This window comes from Vigna radiata, chromosome 7, assembly GCF_000741045.1.
Source record: "Vigna radiata var. radiata cultivar VC1973A chromosome 7, Vradiata_ver6, whole genome shotgun sequence".
NCBI classification, from domain to species: Eukaryota; Viridiplantae; Streptophyta; class Magnoliopsida; order Fabales; family Fabaceae; genus Vigna; species Vigna radiata.
Genome location: NC_028357.1, coordinates 31,348,237 through 31,364,987, shown reverse-complemented (window position 1 = coordinate 31,364,987; position 16,751 = coordinate 31,348,237). Strand labels below are relative to the sequence as shown.

The following is a 16,751-nucleotide window of genomic DNA, read 5'->3' as shown; positions in this document are numbered from 1 at the left end:
CTGCAGATTTTGAAATAAGAGATCCTTAATAAATTTCGACGAATTTTAAAATTTGTTAAAAACTTGAATGGATTTCGAAATACGTTGAAATCAGTTAAAGCAAAAAAATAGGGTGTAAGATTTTTTTAGTTAGAGAGAAAAAAACTTTAAAAAGAATTACTTTTTAAGTTAATTTTTTTTTACAGAAAATAGTTTTGAAATTTTTCAAAAAATTGGAGATGTAAAGGGAAATGGTTAGAGGTGTAGGGAGAAGCTTCCAAGCCAAGTATTTGGAGAAAAGAATATTTGTGAAAAGAAAAGTCCTTATCCGAGCATGTTTTAAAATAACGTAAAACTCGTACAACAACATTTTAATTTGTTTTAGTTGGAAAAACCATAAATTGACTAAGTTGTGTGGCATTAACAATGTTCAAATGAGTACTTGTGAGATATAATAATTGTTTAATCAATCGTTAATAAGATAAAAGGTCTACCAACAAAGGGTTTGAGTTATGATGGAGACGAAAATGCATTACTAGCATTTAATTGTTGAATTTGTCAATGATTGATAGAGGCAAGAGCAAGAATAAAACGAATGGTTATCATTTTTATCACATGACAAAATGTTTCAAAGTAATCGAGCCCTTCAATTTTCGAAAAAACCAGTAGCAATGAGACACGCTTTATTATGTTCAACATTTCCATCTAGTTTTCGTTCCATGGAATAGACTCACTTGCAACCAATGAATGTAACATTTAGAGGCTTCATGATAGGCTCTAGGCTCATGCTCAAAAGAAAAACTCAACAAATAATGATAATGAGATTCAGAGAAACGATAATAATTGACAATCCTTTCTTGCACCGTGAAATGCTATGCACCTTCTTCTCTTATACTTCATTTTCTTCTTTTACACAAAATTGTGTAAGGTTAAAGGAGAAATCTCCACTTGACATGTATGATAAGAAATGAAAGATTGAAGAATAAAAATTTGGAGAAGAATAACGATGAAAAAGAAGTTTTTGGGTTGTTTAAAATAAAAAAGAAAGGAACTTTTGGAATGTTTCAGAAGATATTTCTAAATCAAAAAAATACTTTGAAACATTCATTTCCAAATATATCTTTTTTTTAATATTCTAGAATCACTATTCCCAAAGGTATTTTCAGATTCAAAATGAAACTAACTAAATATTTGTGTATAATTGTTGATGATATACTTATTACGAAAAGTACGAAAAGTAATATGAGAGATGTTGAACAATTCAAGAAACTTTAAATGATTGAATTCGAAATGACAAAGATTGAGATATATATTTTTTAGTAGGAGTTCTTAGCATATTTATAGAAGAAACATTTGTTAAATGCAAAAAGAATATTGAGATATATAAAAGGCAACTTTAGATTTTGGGATTTTGTTTCTTAAATCTGATCAAGTGCGAAACAAGTTGTTAGGTTATTCATATGTAGAGATTGGTATAGTGATAGCATTGACAAAAGAAAACACCACTTTTATGTGTTCATGTTCATAGGAGTGGTGGCTTGATGTACATGAAAAACTGAATATATAGCAAGATCAAGTGTTGTTTTCTAAATTGTATAGTTAAACCTTTGAGATAGAAAAACCTATTCGGTTGCTTATAGATAATAAGTCAACCATAAATCTAACAAACATGAAAAGAACTAGATTTTAAATTTCATTTCCTAAGAGAACAAGTTAATAATGAAAAATTGAACTCATTTATTGCACTACTCAACTACAATTAATTGATACCTTTGAAGAATAAGAGGTTTAAAATGTTGAGAGATGAACTAGGCATTATTAGTACTAATACTTGAATTAAGGAAAGATGTATTAATTCAAGACAGTTTTTATTCATTCTATTTTTCCGTTATGAGCCAACTCTATATAAGAGTTTCCTTTTACTTTGTATTTGTTATTGAATCAATACATATACTCAGAAACATATAAACAGACATATAGTGTACATTTTTGTGAGAGTGAATAATTACTTATCAGAGAGAGTGTGTTCTTCCTTCCACTACCAACAAACTGTACTTCACAACCATTTTGAACTAAAGAATCACCGATAAAATATGCTGTGTATATTTTAAAAATTCTTGTATCAAATAAATAAACAAGGATCTATTTTAAAATACCCGCATCCACACACAATAATCCTAAACTCAACAATTTTTTACTACATTTTTTTATTATACAATTTTATTAATGTCCAACAATTATTAAATGTCTAAAATAACTCGATAACTTATGTCAAATTAACATCCATCTTAACCAAAAAAAAAAAAAAGTTCATAATTGCTGGAGAAGAAATCAAAGACAGATGAATTACTTTCCAAGGGGTATGCGATCTTAAAAATATAATATTGCTGATGGGGACAAGACAACTAAATAGCAATGCTTTGCTTTCAGTGAATTACTCTGTCAGACCTTGCTGGATACAAAATCTTTATCCGTGGCATCCCATATAGTGGTGCCATCACACGTACAGAGCTTTTTATAGTTCTCACCCACTCCTGCACTTCTTGCAATTACTGCAGCAGTTATGCCATGTTTTGTTTTATCTTCAGTTGCATATACCACCATAGATCTTCCAATAAGATCAGCCACCCTCAGTTTTTCTTTGACCCCAGTGTAGAAGGCATCACCATTTTCATTGGCTTCTAGTGTTCCCAGGTCGCCAAGTGGCTGAAAAATCCAATCAAAATGTGAAGGAGCATGTTTGTACATGACCAAAATAAAGAAAGACTTTAAATCATACTTCATATTTTCCAACTTCCAACCACGGAATTTAATTTATAAATTGGATCAAAATACTAAATTATTTGACGCAACATTCTTTTAAGATTTCTAAAAATCACCATCACTCTATCAGTAACAACAGAACTCAAATCCCCGGTCTTCATTTCCTGCTCAAAAACTCTATCCCTCCAATCAAATAGTGACACTCAATTAAAACATCCACCCCATTAAATTTAGTATAGCTTTGTTTGTATGAATAATTTTATATTTATTTTAACCTTATAAAATTAACTTGTAAAATAAGATTTGAATCTAGTTATATATTATAATATTTTTAGCTAATGTAGGATCTTCATCATGTTATAATATTGTGTCATTAACATTCTTATCTAAAACATTATTTCCTGAAATGAGGAGCTGACACATACTGAAATACTAAAAACCATCATAGACGGTGAGGTGAAACCTGTGGAGTATCGTTGTTGGCCCCCTAGTCTCCTCCCTCAACGACAGCCTATGCAAGCTCGTAGACATGATGACGTAGCTCATGGGCCTAGTGCTAGTTAGTCACTGTTGCAAGCAAAGACAACAACAATCCTCTTTTTGATATACCATTTTCTAACCTTTAGATTTCCTCCCTGAAATTTATCAACATGTTTTCTATTTCTCTTCCATCTCATACTGCAGATTGTACTGGAAGAAGCATCACTCTCCACTCGACTCGCCCCAAATGCAACTGCACTCTGGTTGCATCTCTTATCGAAATCATTTGTAAACTTAATTAAGAAAGAAAGGAATTGACACTACTGCATGTTTGAGAAAAAGAAGAAACTGAATAACCCCCAAAGACAGTTATTCTTCCGTGAAACTTAATTAAAAATAAGATGGATTTTTCAATTGACGTGTCACAATTAGATACGAGGGGCAGAGTGTGGAATTATAGTAAAAAGGCATGTCATGCATCAATACAAGACTACTCAAGTAGTGGCAAAGAGGTAGAGAATGCATTATTCAATTTGGTAAAACAGGCTTTTGTTCCACTCAAAAAGGCTATCGATGGCCTCAGTCTAGTCAGCCCGGGATAATAGGAACTGGCTTTGAAATTTCCAGAGTGTGTTGCACGTGGCTTCTTTTTGTCAACTCTGCATATCCAATTAATCTGTGTCCGCCCAAGGAGGTTTGAGGGCCGACCTTCTAAAAACATAGTCATGGGATTAGTCCAAATCAACGGGTCAGATTATTTGAGTACCCAGTCTCAAGCCAAAGGAAAGAAGAGACCAGCATTAATTAGTATCAGCACTAGGAAGTTCAGGGGCTGACCTCCTTAAAACTTCGTCATTGGATTAATCCGAATAAACGGGTAGGATTATTTCCTGAGTGTACAGTTTTAAAAGTATCTAGTGTAGCCTAAGGAATTTGTTTTTGAGATATTCTATGTGCATCTTCCTTCCTAAATACATGGTAACCGATGGCTGGGACTAAAGCATAAATACTTGCTTGTATAGGAACTAAAATACATAGTTTCCATGTATATGGACTACGACAAAAATTGTGGGCAAGTGTAAAAACCAAATCAATATTTAAGCCTAGAAGAAATATGTCTAAACCATGTAAGGAAAAGAGAAATTTAAAGGTATGTGAAAATCATACCTCTTTGGAGTTTTCCTCGTTTATCGGATTGAATATTTTACCAGTGCTTGCTGCACCTCTAGTCAAATCTCCGAACTCATTAATAGACCAACCGTGCTTTCCTGGTGACAGCCCACTAAAGTTGGCTTCAATCCTAGCTAGTTCCATGTTTACTTGAGCCAGGCGAACAACACCAAAAATATCTGGACCTTTGAATTCGGAAACAGCAGCAGATATCAAGAAATCTGAAAGGCAAAAAAAAAGATTTAACTAAATCCGAAGTTATACGAAAGCTGAAACCATGAAAACAGAAGTAAAAACTTATTGCTGACAGTCATATTAATCGAATGAGTCCCTTAAACACAAGTGCCGCAATGTGTAATAAATGATGTAAAAAAACAAGGAAAATCAGGAGACACCATACAACTACAAATATTTATTTAAGCTGTATCTGCTGCAGTCTAAGCTAAGCAAAAACAAGGTTATTCCAAATTGGGGTTGACAAAGAGAATGTAACAGACAAAGAGCCCAATTCATCCCAAAAACAACACTATGCTGAAACAGAAATGGACCACAATGCACATCCTGCTACCTCATGTTTTTGCATTTCAGAATATAGTTAGAATTCTTCTAGAATATGATGAGCTGTATAGTGGTTATGCTCTTGTACTATTTTCTGTTTTCTTTTATTCCTTCTTATCCACATGTTATTGCAGTATATATGGTGTACCTTTCTTTCATCAATATACAGGGAATTTCTTTCCAATATCTTCTCTTTCTCTTTTTGTTTTTCCCTTTTATGGTATCGGGAGCTTTTCTCTAAAATGTCAGGCTTAGCTTCCAATACATCCAACCCTAGGTTTGATGGAAATTCCTCAAATCCACCACCTGACCCCACCCAAAATCCTTCCCGTCCATATTACATCCACCCTAGTGGAAGTCCCTCATCAGTCATTGTTTCACCAGCCCTCCTTAGCAAAAATTACTATTCATGGTCTCAATCATTTCACAAGACCCTTGTCTCCAAAAACTAAATGGGGTTCCTCAACGGCTCCATTCAGCACCCACTGTCATAGACCCGTTATTCCCTCAATGGGATCGGTGCAACACATTCATCATGTCATGGCTATTGAACTCTCTCTCTCCTTCCATAGTTCAAAGTGTGATCTGAAATTGATAGAGCTATTGATATTTGGACCAATCTTTGTGAACGCTTTTCCCAAAGCGGTTTACTCCACATTGCAAAACTTCAGGAAGAAATCTACGCCTTCAAAATGGGCACTCAAAATGTCAGCTTAAAGGTCCTGTGGAAAGAACTGGACAATTTTTGCCCAATGATTGCTTGTGGATGTTCTGCAAAAATGTTCCATATGCAGGACTACATCATCAGGTTCCTTAAAGGTCTTGATGATCATTTTTCAGTGGTTCGGTCTCAAGTACTCGTCACGGATCCCCTACCCTATTTGAATCGATGGTTATTCAACATGAACGCCAACAACCCAACACCAATTTTTCCACTAATGAGCCTAACTTGTTTGCCAATGCTGCTATGAACAGATCTCAAAGCACCACTAATAAAGCCAACTCCTCCAAAAAGTGTAGTTATTGTCATTGTTATGGGCACACATGGATGTGTGCTATAGCAAGCATGGTTATCCACCATGTCATCCTAGCTATCTCAATAGACCAAAATTTAATCCTCGAGTTGGTTCTTCAGCAAACAGCACCGTGCTGATGCTTTTCAGGTTGAGGAGAAAGAAAACAATGAGGGTTTCAGTCAAGACAATGGGCTTAATCTCATTGGAGCCCAATTTCAGCATAATGTTGTTTTTGGGATGAATTGGGCTCTTTGTCTGTTAGAATGTACAAAGAAGTCACTACAAGTAGGGGAGAAACAGTGAGAGTATGACAGGTGAATAGACAAAATTTAGTGAAAATGTGAAATCATATACCATCGTACCTCACCTTGTTCAAGAAAATACTACAGTTGTTTACAACTTTATTTGTATAACAAATTATGCTGCCTGCTGTTTAAAAATCAAGCAGTGTTCTTCATTCTTTACCCACATATTGATGGTATACGTATCATAAAAGCACCCGATAACTCATTTCACACATGACTTTTCTGGAGTCTCAGAAAAACAGAGGGTCGGGCAGATCCAGTTTAAACTATTTTCTTAAAAAAGGCAATACGACATTGATTGAAGAGTTGTTTTTACTCTACTAATGCTTGCGATTGACAGTAAGAGCAAACAGAAACCCTATATAAGACATTCTACTGCTTAGGTAAAATAAAAGACAAAACAGACACAATAAAAATGGAATAATGCAAGAATAAGTAGCAGAGAGAAGCACTATCCCACGTAATATGATCATTTCCGATATTCAGAGAGGCTTGAAAATGTTTCCCGATATGGGTACGAGATTGTGAAACCTTAGATAAATTTATTTTAAAAAGAATGGTTCATATAACTGCTCCACCCCTCCAACTCTGTTTTGTGTTGCCATGAACCAAATTGGACTGACGCTCAATAGCACATTGAAGCTGAAATTCACATTTTTGGTACTTCTGATTACTCCACAACATCGTTCATGAAGGAAAGAAAGTTAAAAATAATGATCGATGCAACAGATAATCAAAAAAGGATGCAACACTAAGCCCAAGAAAGGAATAACCGAATCAGGGTCTCATTTGAGGATGGGGAAGGGTAATTCAGCCATTGGCAAACCTTGGTTGAAACATTCACAACTTGACCGCTATCCAAGTCATGAAAATGCCTGCATGTTGATCCGAAAATCCTTCCCTCTCCCTCCAAAAGGTTGCCTTTCGGAAGTAGCCTAGTTTCCAGTATCACCAGAACCACAGCCATAGTGAACGTGATGTCTGGGAACAAATTGATCTCCGAGGAGCTCATTCTTGCATCGTCAAAATCGGAAGAGAAGATTTTGGAGTATCATGCAGACAATATGGCTTCCTCCATCATGGTTACAAGCCATTGGAGTTGAGCCAACTTAAGGTCCCCAGCCAGAATGATCTATATTTTGCGCTGGCCAACTCCATATTTCCAATTTGGAGAAAGTGTTGGGTTCACATCCATATGGGGAAAATGTGAGAAATAGAGAAAGAAAGGATCAAGAGGGAGGGATATATTGGAAAAGAGAAAGATAAAGCAAAAAATTCTGAACTTTCAATTTTAAAATAAATATATCTTAACAGTCAATAATTGTTTCCCATAGTGAGAGACATCTTCAAGCCTCTGTTTGGATTGGAAACAAATAGGGGCCAAGTCTCCCAACCTAGCATCGACCCAACACATATAGAAGTCGTATATAGAAATGAGGTCATTGAGTCCTTTTAATTGGAGAAAATATAACAAATGTATCTATCATCAAGCCTCATAAGTAAATTATCCAAAAATGTTGAAAATAAGAGCTAAAGCTTCTAACTTTGACTTTGTGTTCGTTTGTTGTAACAGACTTGGAGCCAAAAATGTGGAGACTAAGGAATATACTATTAGGTATACAATTTGTATGCCTTAGTATGTTACGAGTTTTTCAAAGAAAAGGAGCTTATTTCTCTCTCTGCGACAGTGAAAGAAGAAGTAAACGAACTACCGTGACAAGGATGTAGTTTAAAGGAGCATACTAACTCAAGTTTTAAGAGGTGAAAATAAACATCCAACTTCATAATTATCACACTCATTCCTCCAAATAAACAAAATAAAGAGTAAATCACTGATATTATTTTTACAGATTTTACAATCTCATGTAAGATGATTAACTCAGAAAAGGTAGTACTCTGCATCAAAATGATTTTGGTAAAATTGACTTTGAAATAAACTCTACACTAAAATGATGGGGATGTGTTTCCAAATTAATCTCACTCACATTTTTTACTTTGAAAAAGTCCCAGCGAGTGAAATTGGTTTTCGGCACTAACAAAGCATGAAAGTCGTTAGGGAAAGCTTAGCATTACAAAATTTACAATTCAAAAGGTGACAAAGCAAGAAATTGACTAGCAAACCTTCTGGTATTCCTTGTCCAATTAACCGGGCTTTTCTGCCAGTCTGCTCCAAGGCTTCGGTCATAGTCTTAACAGGCGTTGAACCAAGAATCCTTACAACCTGATTGCTCAAGTCCACCTCTACGTTCTTAACTCCTGAAAAAAGAAAATGCGAGGACCCAAACAACGTGAATCAAGATATCTATGGGGTGCTTAAAACCAATAGAATTGTGAATCGATATAATTTAATGTCAGCAAACCCGTTCTGGTCGAAAGTTCCTCTACTTATGTTAGAGTTTACCTAGTCTAATGGCATTCAAGTGTGTACAGCCTGTGGGAATATCTTCCTATATAAAAGTTCCCTTTAGCATCATTATTGGAAAGTTTTTAATTGTTTCCATGATCTTGTCTAAAATATTGGGGACAGAAGACTACGTCCGTATATGTTTCCCCTCAATCACTATCCAGATTCTGGGGAGAAGCTACATTATAGGTCACGAGATCTTATCTTATTAAGAGAAACTGGACATGGACTAGGCAACGGTAACTACTATAGCTAATGCACAATATACCTCAAATCCTGTCCTATAAACTTTGACCGGTTGGAGGTTACAAACTCCAATTCCATTCATTCATGGTTCCAAACACGTTGAATGCAGAAAATAAATGACAGAAGCTGGTCCAAGCACTTAAAGAAACACTTACCATTAATCTCGTGCAACTTATTTTTGACAGCATTAACACAACCTTCGCATTTCATATCCACCATGTACTCCGTCTGACATCACAAGAAAACAAAATTAGGAACTAACTAAGAATTTGACTTAACCGAGCCAAATAGCGAAGAGAGAGAACATCGAACTGACCAGTAACTCGGGCAAGACGGCATCAGGCTGCGTGAGAAAAAAAGGGAATTATTAGATAGCGGGGAATTAAGTAATTGAGAGAAAAGTAGGAGAGATAAGAATGAGGAACCTGAGAAGAGAGTTTGTGGTCCATGTGGAGAACAGAGGGAGGGGTAGCAAGTGTTTTGAGAAGGCCGAATCTATCGGAAGAGCGAGAGAAAGAGGAAGATGATGATGATGATGATGATGAAGATGGAGAAGATGAAAGAGAAGAGAAGGCGAAGGCTGCAGGAACAGCTGCTACAGCAGTTGCTGTTGTTGCTACTGACCTCAGAAATGCCATTTTACTCCAACTATTCCTTCTTTATTTATTTATTACACAGAACAAAATGCACTCAGGCTGGTAGGTAGGTAGCTATCTCTATGTTTCTTTCATGCCACTTCATTCTAGATGGATCCACACTTCTCCACCTTTCAAGTACTTTTCACCTCCACCACTTTCATTTGGATTTTATGTTTCGGTCCATCAAAATTGGCTCAGGCCCTTTCTTCCTACACCCTTATCATTACTAACTGCAGCCCTATATTAACATAAAAAGACTGAAACACCACACATGGCTTTTTCTAATATTTTTTTTCATTGAATGCATAACCAGTTTTCCTGAAAAAACATGTGCCTCAGTAGGCATTCAAAGTCATCGTTTTTAGATTTTTTCAATATTCAGTCTTGTATACCATTTTTATAGACCTTGTTGGGGGTATGTTTTTAGAAGTCGTCAATTATTGAAGTATTAACACACTGATTCTAGATTTATTGATTCGACCTTGATTTTAACAAAATAATATATGAACTTTTAGCGTTCAAAACAAACGTAAGAATACAATAGTTCATAATATTTATATTTAACGTTCAATAGTATATAATGAATCATTGGAAAGCAATAGATTTCTTGAACAATGACAAATACCTTACTTTTTTACTTTTGAGGAAAAAAAATAACATTTGATTTATAATTTTTAAAAGTCCAAACCATTAAGAACCAAGTTTTCATCGATCCTATCTTTTTTTTAATTATTGTATTTATTGATTCTCAAATTAATTGAACTCGATTTTGTAGTTTAAATTAACCCATTGGTCCAATCCAATTCTTATTCCATGTGTAGGGGCATTGCGTATTGGGTTTTTCTTTCTCCACTCCTTCAAATTTCTCCCTTCACCCTATTATTTGCTTTCCGAAACAATTTTGGAAAATTCAGACATTTTTATTTATATAGAGAGAGATTGAACAAATAAAAAGAATTTATTAAATTTTAAAAAGGATTCTGTTACTCTAATTTTATGGTTTATCATTTAATTTAAATATACATAAACATTTATATATTAGGCAAGAATAGATGTGACCCTTTCCGTCCCCTGTATTAAATATGGCCCGTAAGGTCAAAATTATTAATATTTTTAATATATCTGACATTTTAATTTGAATATAAAAATACAAAACAAATTAATAATTTCAATTTATCTATACAAATAATATAAAAATTGTAAAAATAATACTACTATAACACACTTTTACATTCATTTGACACAAAATAAAAGAATAAAATAGTTATAAAAATATAAATTTTTATATTTTTTCGAAAATAAAAGAATAAAAAGTAAAAAATAAAATAAATATAAAAAACTTAAATGTATTAAAGAATATTTTTCATATTATAAACACTTATATTATCTTTTTAAAATATTGGGCACCTTATTTATCATGGGCCCTACACCTACACCATCGCACCCACCCAGACGAAGTCCAAGACCAACCTTTCTTTAATATCAGTGAAATTAAAATATTTATATATAGAAATAACTATGGTAAGAATTAATTCGTTGAGGTTCTGCGAAAACAAAATTAATGTTTTGTATACCAATTATTATTGTAAAGATAAATTATATCTTTAATTTTTTTTATTGTTTTATAAAAGCACCCTCAATAGAGTCCACAGATAATTTTATCATCTGAATTTACCCAAACTCTAAGAACTCTATCCAATATTCACCCTTGTTTAAAACATCAATGTTATTAAACTCACATTTTTACTTTATGCATCTTTTGCTCATTTTAACTTTTAAGTAGACAAAGATTGTTTTGGTACTGAGTTAGCTGAAAGAAAACTGGAGGAGAGCTTGTGAAGTTAAAATAAAAATATAATAATGATGATGATGATTATTCATAATAACAACAATCCAGTTGTATATAGACTGTGCAACCAAAAGCACGACAAACAAGTGTACAAACAAAAAATGTAGTAGAAGAATGAATGTCCATTCCGTAAATAAACTATTTTACTCAATTGAATCATAGGTTTCTAATAAAGAAAATACAATGAAATGGGTGAACAGTAGAAAGATAAGTTGAACATAGGAGATAGGAGGCTCCAAGGCTAAAATGCCACCTTAATTAAACAGCATAGATACCCAAAATAAGAGGAGGAAAGAAATCCCCGTGAATGTTACTTTGCCTGCTCCTGAATCACCTGCTCCAGGAGTCGCTGCAAGGACAAAATTCAATGTTTATCAACCAAGAAAACAAATTCTACTTGGAAATTTATTACAGATGTGTGGTTCACACGAAAGTTTATTTCACAGTTAATCATTTTGTGGTTACTATCGCATGTTTACGCGCTTTATGATTCTTCTTACTTGAATCCAAACTCATCAATGAGTACTGTACCACATCTATTATAATATGCATTTCAAAACTCTATTTCTGGTAGGTAGACAAGAATACGCGTCATTTTGGCCATTTCCAAATTCACATTTGACTATCTCATTTAATTAAATTTTAATCATCAATTCAAAATTAACTTTATCAAATTATTTTACAAAATTCTAAACTGATTAGCAGGATTTACCCAAAAGGAACCAATTCAGAGCAGGAAGCGGCGTGGATTGTTTTTCTTCTTTTTCTCAATAGGCCAAATATCTTTGAATGGTTTTTTTTTTCTGAAATATTTTACCGTAAAAAACTCTTCAATAATTATTAAAATAATACAAATTTATCTTTCAAATAATAAAACATTCGTCGGTCAGATTCAGATTATCTGAAACGTATGTTCATGAAGGTAATGAAAGTCGATAACATCTCTATTAGTATTATCTATCGTTTTCTTTTTAATATTATTATCTGCCACTCCATTAACAAAGCACATAAGAAGAAATTAAATGTTGAAAGACGTTTTTACCTGGAGGTGCCCTTGAAGCGGGAGCAGGAGCTGCCGAAAATTTGGAAGTAGAATAAACAGAACAAAATTAGTACTACAAGCAACCACAACTAATGCACTCATGTAAAAACACACTCAATAACACCTATCAAAATCAGAAAGGTTATGAACAGAAACTCTGAACAGTGATGTAATTTCTCGGACAAATTATTGAAATAGGTAAATCAGAAAATAATTATAAAACAGGTGAGTCCTATTTAGAAACTAAATTATATATCAAATATGACTTTTTTGTTTTTTTTAAAAAAAAAAAGGGAAGTTGTACTTGTGGATGAAGTACACTTTTTCAAGATAAAATAGGACTTACTCATTTTTTCTAATGTTTTTACCATTTAGATAATTTTAAAAAAGATAAAAAAAAAATCATTTTCGTGATAAGTTGTCCCAAGGACTCAATTTATTGAAAATCCACAAAATTTTCTAGGAAGATTAGAAGCGAGCAATACATAAACGCACACAAGAAAAGGAAAATTGAAGTGGAGAGGAGCGAGAAGAAAGTAAATAAGTTGAAAAATATGTGTATATATATGAATTGAATTTTTTGAACGGAGTGGCAATATAGGCATAGAAACAAAAGATATATGTACCATTGCAGCTGGTGAGATCACTGGTGACGCCGCAGCGGCGACTGAGACCGAGAGCGTTGTCGATAGAGATATTGAAATTTTGAAGCAGGCCAGGGGTGTAGAAAAGGTTGCAGAGGCAAGCGAGTTCATTTTCTACGGTTCGCTTGAGTGGGTCGCAGCAAGAACTGGGTGGAGTGCCGGTGGTATTCAAGTAATCCATGCACGGAATCAGCTCTTGTGCGCAAGTGCCCGTAGTTCCAGATTGCGCCTCTGCCAAACTCATCGTCAAGGCCAAAACCACCACCAACGACAGCAAACATTTACATCCACCCATTTTTTCTTGTGTTTTTTCCCACTCCAACGATCGATCCTGTATGCAGGAAATTTTGATTTCCGTGTCTGTGGAGTTGATCCCCTTTTCCTCTCTCTACGGTTCCTTTTGGGGTTGTTATGTTAGGTGAGAGGTGCGGTTCTTTTCCTTCTTTATAGATCCTGTTGTTGCCTCGCTGGCACGATGATGTACGCTATGATGAAATTCATGATTTATTTTTCTGCTGCAATACATTTTGATGAAATTGGTTTTTAATAAATTTTATATTTGAGTTGAAATGTATATGGTGATGTGAGAAATTATTGGTGTTGTGAATTGGCCATACTTTATGTGATGACAAGTCCACTAACTTTCGATCTACGCGTCACTTCATCCTATAATTATACGGTAATACTTTATTTTCTGTAAACAATTTCAAATAGTATCATTTTATGAAGTTTGAATAAATGTATAGATAGTGTACTGTTTTTATTTTTTATTTTAATCTCTATTTTGTAATTTGTCTTTATAATTCAGTTTTAATAATACGTCATTAATTCATCATTAGCCAGTGCTTTATAAATAAATGATGAAAATAAGTAATTTCGGTAATACATATAAAAATGTTATTCATCAAACGGTTATACACTAAGCAGCGACACATTAGCACATTGCGTCCGGACTGAGATTTGACTTGGCTTCCTTCTTCATTTTCATACATTAATTACTCTAGAAGGTCCAAATAATTGTCAATTTTTTACTAGGATCTTTTGAGGGATTAGGTCCACTGAAACTTGGAACAAAATTACAAGGATCTTGGCCATTGTTTTAATTTAACATGTGATAACTATAGTAGTATATCAACGGTGAGATTTGTAACTGCACGGATGTAGTTATGCTTTGGAATTATAGCGGATCCATTTCCAGTTTCGGAGTTATAATTTGATTCAAATTAAAACCGTAAGTATTGGATGCTATAAAACAGTGGATGGACCATGGATTTGCAATAATTTGGATCGTGATATTAGTTGATTTATTTTATTTATTTTTATTCTATATTTTAATAACTTATTTTCTGCAATTTACATTTCTAACTCTCTCCATCCTTTTATTTGCTAGATTTTATATATATTTTTCAGTTGTAATAATGTACGAGTAATGTAAAGAAAACGAAAAATGGAGGAAGTTTGAACCTGATAATGTAGTGACGTCGTAAAGAAGAAAAAGTGAGATCACGGAGCGGAGATTGGTCCAAATGCGATTAAAGACGAAACTAGGTATAGTCTTAGGCTCGTAACTTGGTATATTTTTCCTTTTTCTACGTCCATTCAACAACTATATTTTGAACCCTTATCACATTCACCAACAGTAACTAAATAAATAAAATAAGAAAACATTCGAGAAGCCATGAGACGCGGAAAACAAATTAAAAAATGATATAAATCCATATCAAATGAATTCTTCTATTGACTGGAATATTAAACAACAAACATTTTCATCTTATGTATATTCTTATTTTTCAAGATGAATATCAATGAAATTTCGCACGTATTCTTAACGCGCAAGCCTCTATCGGCGGTCAATGGTCAACGGTCAACGGTCAACGCAGATGCTGTAGCGGTGGCACCCACTCGCTAGCGTCCAGCCGTCCAACTTCGAACTACCGTTTCCAATGTGAACATCCACTTGAAAAAACTGCTACCAATTAATTTTTATTTATTATTTTAAAGTTTCAACAAAAGTTAATGATTTTATAAATTAACTTTTTTTTAATTATTTTATATGTGTATACGAAATTATAGTAGAAATAGACACAAAATCCATAATCAATAAGATGGGTGAAAAGTATAACATAGAATCATTAGTGCAGAAACGCTATTTAACGTTGGTTAATTTGGGCTTTTAACGTCATTTTCACATTCGACGTCTATACAGGTGACGTCTATGGGATGTCGCAATTCCTCAGAACCGACGTCCATATAAACGTCGGATAACAATATCCACCGACGTCTATATAGACGTCTGCTTATACTCATACCGACGTCTAATTACTCTATATAGACGTCCACCTTTGCTTAAACCGACGTCAACATGAATATATATTGAGGTTCAAAATGACACTAACCGACGTTTATGTTCTTATAGACGCCAGACCAGGCACTATCCGACGTCTAACAACGACATTGTGTTTTAGTGCAGTTTTGATCCAGACTTTCGGTAGCATTGTGTAACACTCTCCTCTCGCTAGTTTCCCCACAAAAAAAGTTTGCGTCTTTCGAATCTTCTAAGACATTCCACCCAAAACCGAACCTGGGTCCATGACTACTTCCCATTATTCAACCGCAAAAGAAAAAAATTACGGTGACACGAGAACTAGACAAGGACCCAAGTTCCATTTTGGGTCGGAAGCCTTAGAAAACTCAAAAGATCGCCACTCTTCTTGTGAGGAAACCAACAAAGGGAGAATGTTGCACTATGTTACCCAAAGAGAGGATCAAAATTGCACTAAAACACAACACAAAGAAAGCAAATTTTAATCAGTTGAACGACAAGATAATCGATAAAAAACTAAAGAAAGTTTAAACGGTAAGCATAAAAAAAAACCACGCACCTGGGATGCAAGAGAGAAAAAGGAGAGGACGAAGACAATGACGTTACGAGAAACGACAATGCAATGCCGCAAGAGATAAAAAAGTAGAGGTGCGCAAGCGAGTAAAAGAAGAGGAGAAGTAGNGAAAAAGGAGAAGAGATGAAGACGCGATCAAAAACTGAATGGCGAGAAGAGTCCGCGGTCTATTTAAAATGAAATGGGGCGTCGGTTGCTCCAGAAACCGACGTCTATAGACGTCGGTGTTTTACGGGATCCGACGTCTATAGACGTTGGTGTCTTAGGGGATCCGACGTCTATTCTACGTCAAGAAGCTGAAAAGATTGACGTTTGATTTCCTGTCAGGGGTAGTTCACGTCGGTGCCCCTCCTAGCCGACGTCTAAAACCCCCGAATTTGGTGAAAATAATCAATTACAGGAACTTAGACGTCGCTTACGATTAGAACCGACTTCTAAATTGAATAATATTTGTCTTCCCGCTTTCCAGACAGGCCTTAGACGTCGTCGTTTGACTATGTGACGTCTAAGCGCCTGGGAATTAGGTGAACAGCATTAATTGTAGCCCAGTCGACGTCGAGTTTTCAGGGGATCCGACGTCTAAAGCTGAACCGATTGACATTTGATTTCCTGTCAGTGACTTGAACTTCGGTGTCCTTTTCTAACCGACGTCGAATTGATTGTCTTATCACATACCTCAGGGTCTTCGACGTCGGTTTGCGACAGGTGCGACGTCTATGATGTCATAGACGTCGCCTAACATCGAAACTGACGTCTAGTT

At 34.7% G+C, this 16,751-nt stretch overlaps 3 protein-coding genes across 4 annotated transcripts in view; 1 reads left to right on the top strand and 2 right to left on the bottom strand.

Moving 5' to 3' along the window:
• Positions 1 to 29, top strand: part of LOC106765661 (nudix hydrolase 14, chloroplastic) — a 5,462-nt gene extending 5,433 nt beyond the window's left edge. Inside the window, exon 8 of the mRNA XM_014650347.2 lies at positions 7 to 29. Within this exon, the coding sequence (XP_014505833.2) occupies positions 7 to 29 (23 nt within the window). The remainder of the gene's footprint in view (positions 1 to 6) is intronic.
• Positions 30 to 2,216: 2,187 nt separating this feature from the next.
• LOC106768919 (copper chaperone for superoxide dismutase, chloroplastic/cytosolic) lies at positions 2,217 to 9,664 on the bottom strand. 2 transcript variants are annotated; one of them, XM_014654307.2, is made up of 6 exons: positions 9,347 to 9,653; positions 9,238 to 9,264; positions 9,077 to 9,149; positions 8,393 to 8,527; positions 4,390 to 4,613; positions 2,217 to 2,685 (listed from the first exon to the last, which is right to left on the bottom strand). In XM_014654307.2, the coding sequence occupies exons 1-6, from the start codon at positions 9,557 to 9,559 to the stop codon at positions 2,422 to 2,424; spliced, it is 936 nt and encodes a 311-aa protein (XP_014509793.1). In that variant the 5' UTR covers positions 9,560 to 9,653; the 3' UTR covers positions 2,217 to 2,421. The 2 variants fall into 2 exon arrangements, with proteins under 2 accessions (XP_014509793.1, XP_022639169.1); XM_022783448.1 differs by lacking the exon at positions 2,217 to 2,685 and adding an exon at positions 3,500 to 3,933 and having other exon boundaries at positions 9,347 to 9,664.
• Positions 9,665 to 11,439: 1,775 nt separating this feature from the next.
• Positions 11,440 to 13,522, bottom strand: LOC106766872 (non-specific lipid-transfer protein). The gene is made up of 3 exons (XM_014651646.2): positions 13,077 to 13,522; positions 12,451 to 12,480; positions 11,440 to 11,757 (listed from the first exon to the last, which is right to left on the bottom strand). The coding sequence occupies exons 1-3, from the start codon at positions 13,387 to 13,389 to the stop codon at positions 11,663 to 11,665; spliced, it is 438 nt and encodes a 145-aa protein (XP_014507132.1). The 5' UTR covers positions 13,390 to 13,522; the 3' UTR covers positions 11,440 to 11,662.
• Positions 13,523 to 16,751: the final 3,229 nt, after the last annotated feature.

What these genes read in the sequence shown, in the direction of transcription:
- LOC106768919 (XM_014654307.2), bottom strand. Translation starts at nt 9,559, where the DNA reads ATGGCATTTCTGAGGTCAGTAGCAACAACAGCAACTGCTGTAGCAGCT. An exon ending in CCGTCTTGCCCGAGTTACTG is followed by an intron (nt 9,150 to 9,237) that starts GTCAGTTCGATG and finishes TTGTGATGTCAG; the next exon opens with ACGGAGTACATGGTGGATAT. An exon ending in TGGACAAGGAATACCAGAAG is followed by an intron (nt 4,614 to 8,392) that starts GTTTGCTAGTCA and finishes TTTGCCTTTCAG; the next exon opens with ATTTCTTGATATCTGCTGCT.
- LOC106766872 (XM_014651646.2), bottom strand. Translation starts at nt 13,389, where the DNA reads ATGGGTGGATGTAAATGTTTGCTGTCGTTGGTGGTGGTTTTGGCCTTG. An exon ending in TGATCTCACCAGCTGCAATG is followed by an intron (nt 12,481 to 13,076) that starts GTACATATATCT and finishes AATTTTCGGCAG; the next exon opens with CTCCTGCTCCCGCTTCAAGG. An exon ending in CGCTTCAAGGGCACCTCCAG is followed by an intron (nt 11,758 to 12,450) that starts GTAAAAACGTCT and finishes TTGTCCTTGCAG; the next exon opens with CGACTCCTGGAGCAGGTGAT.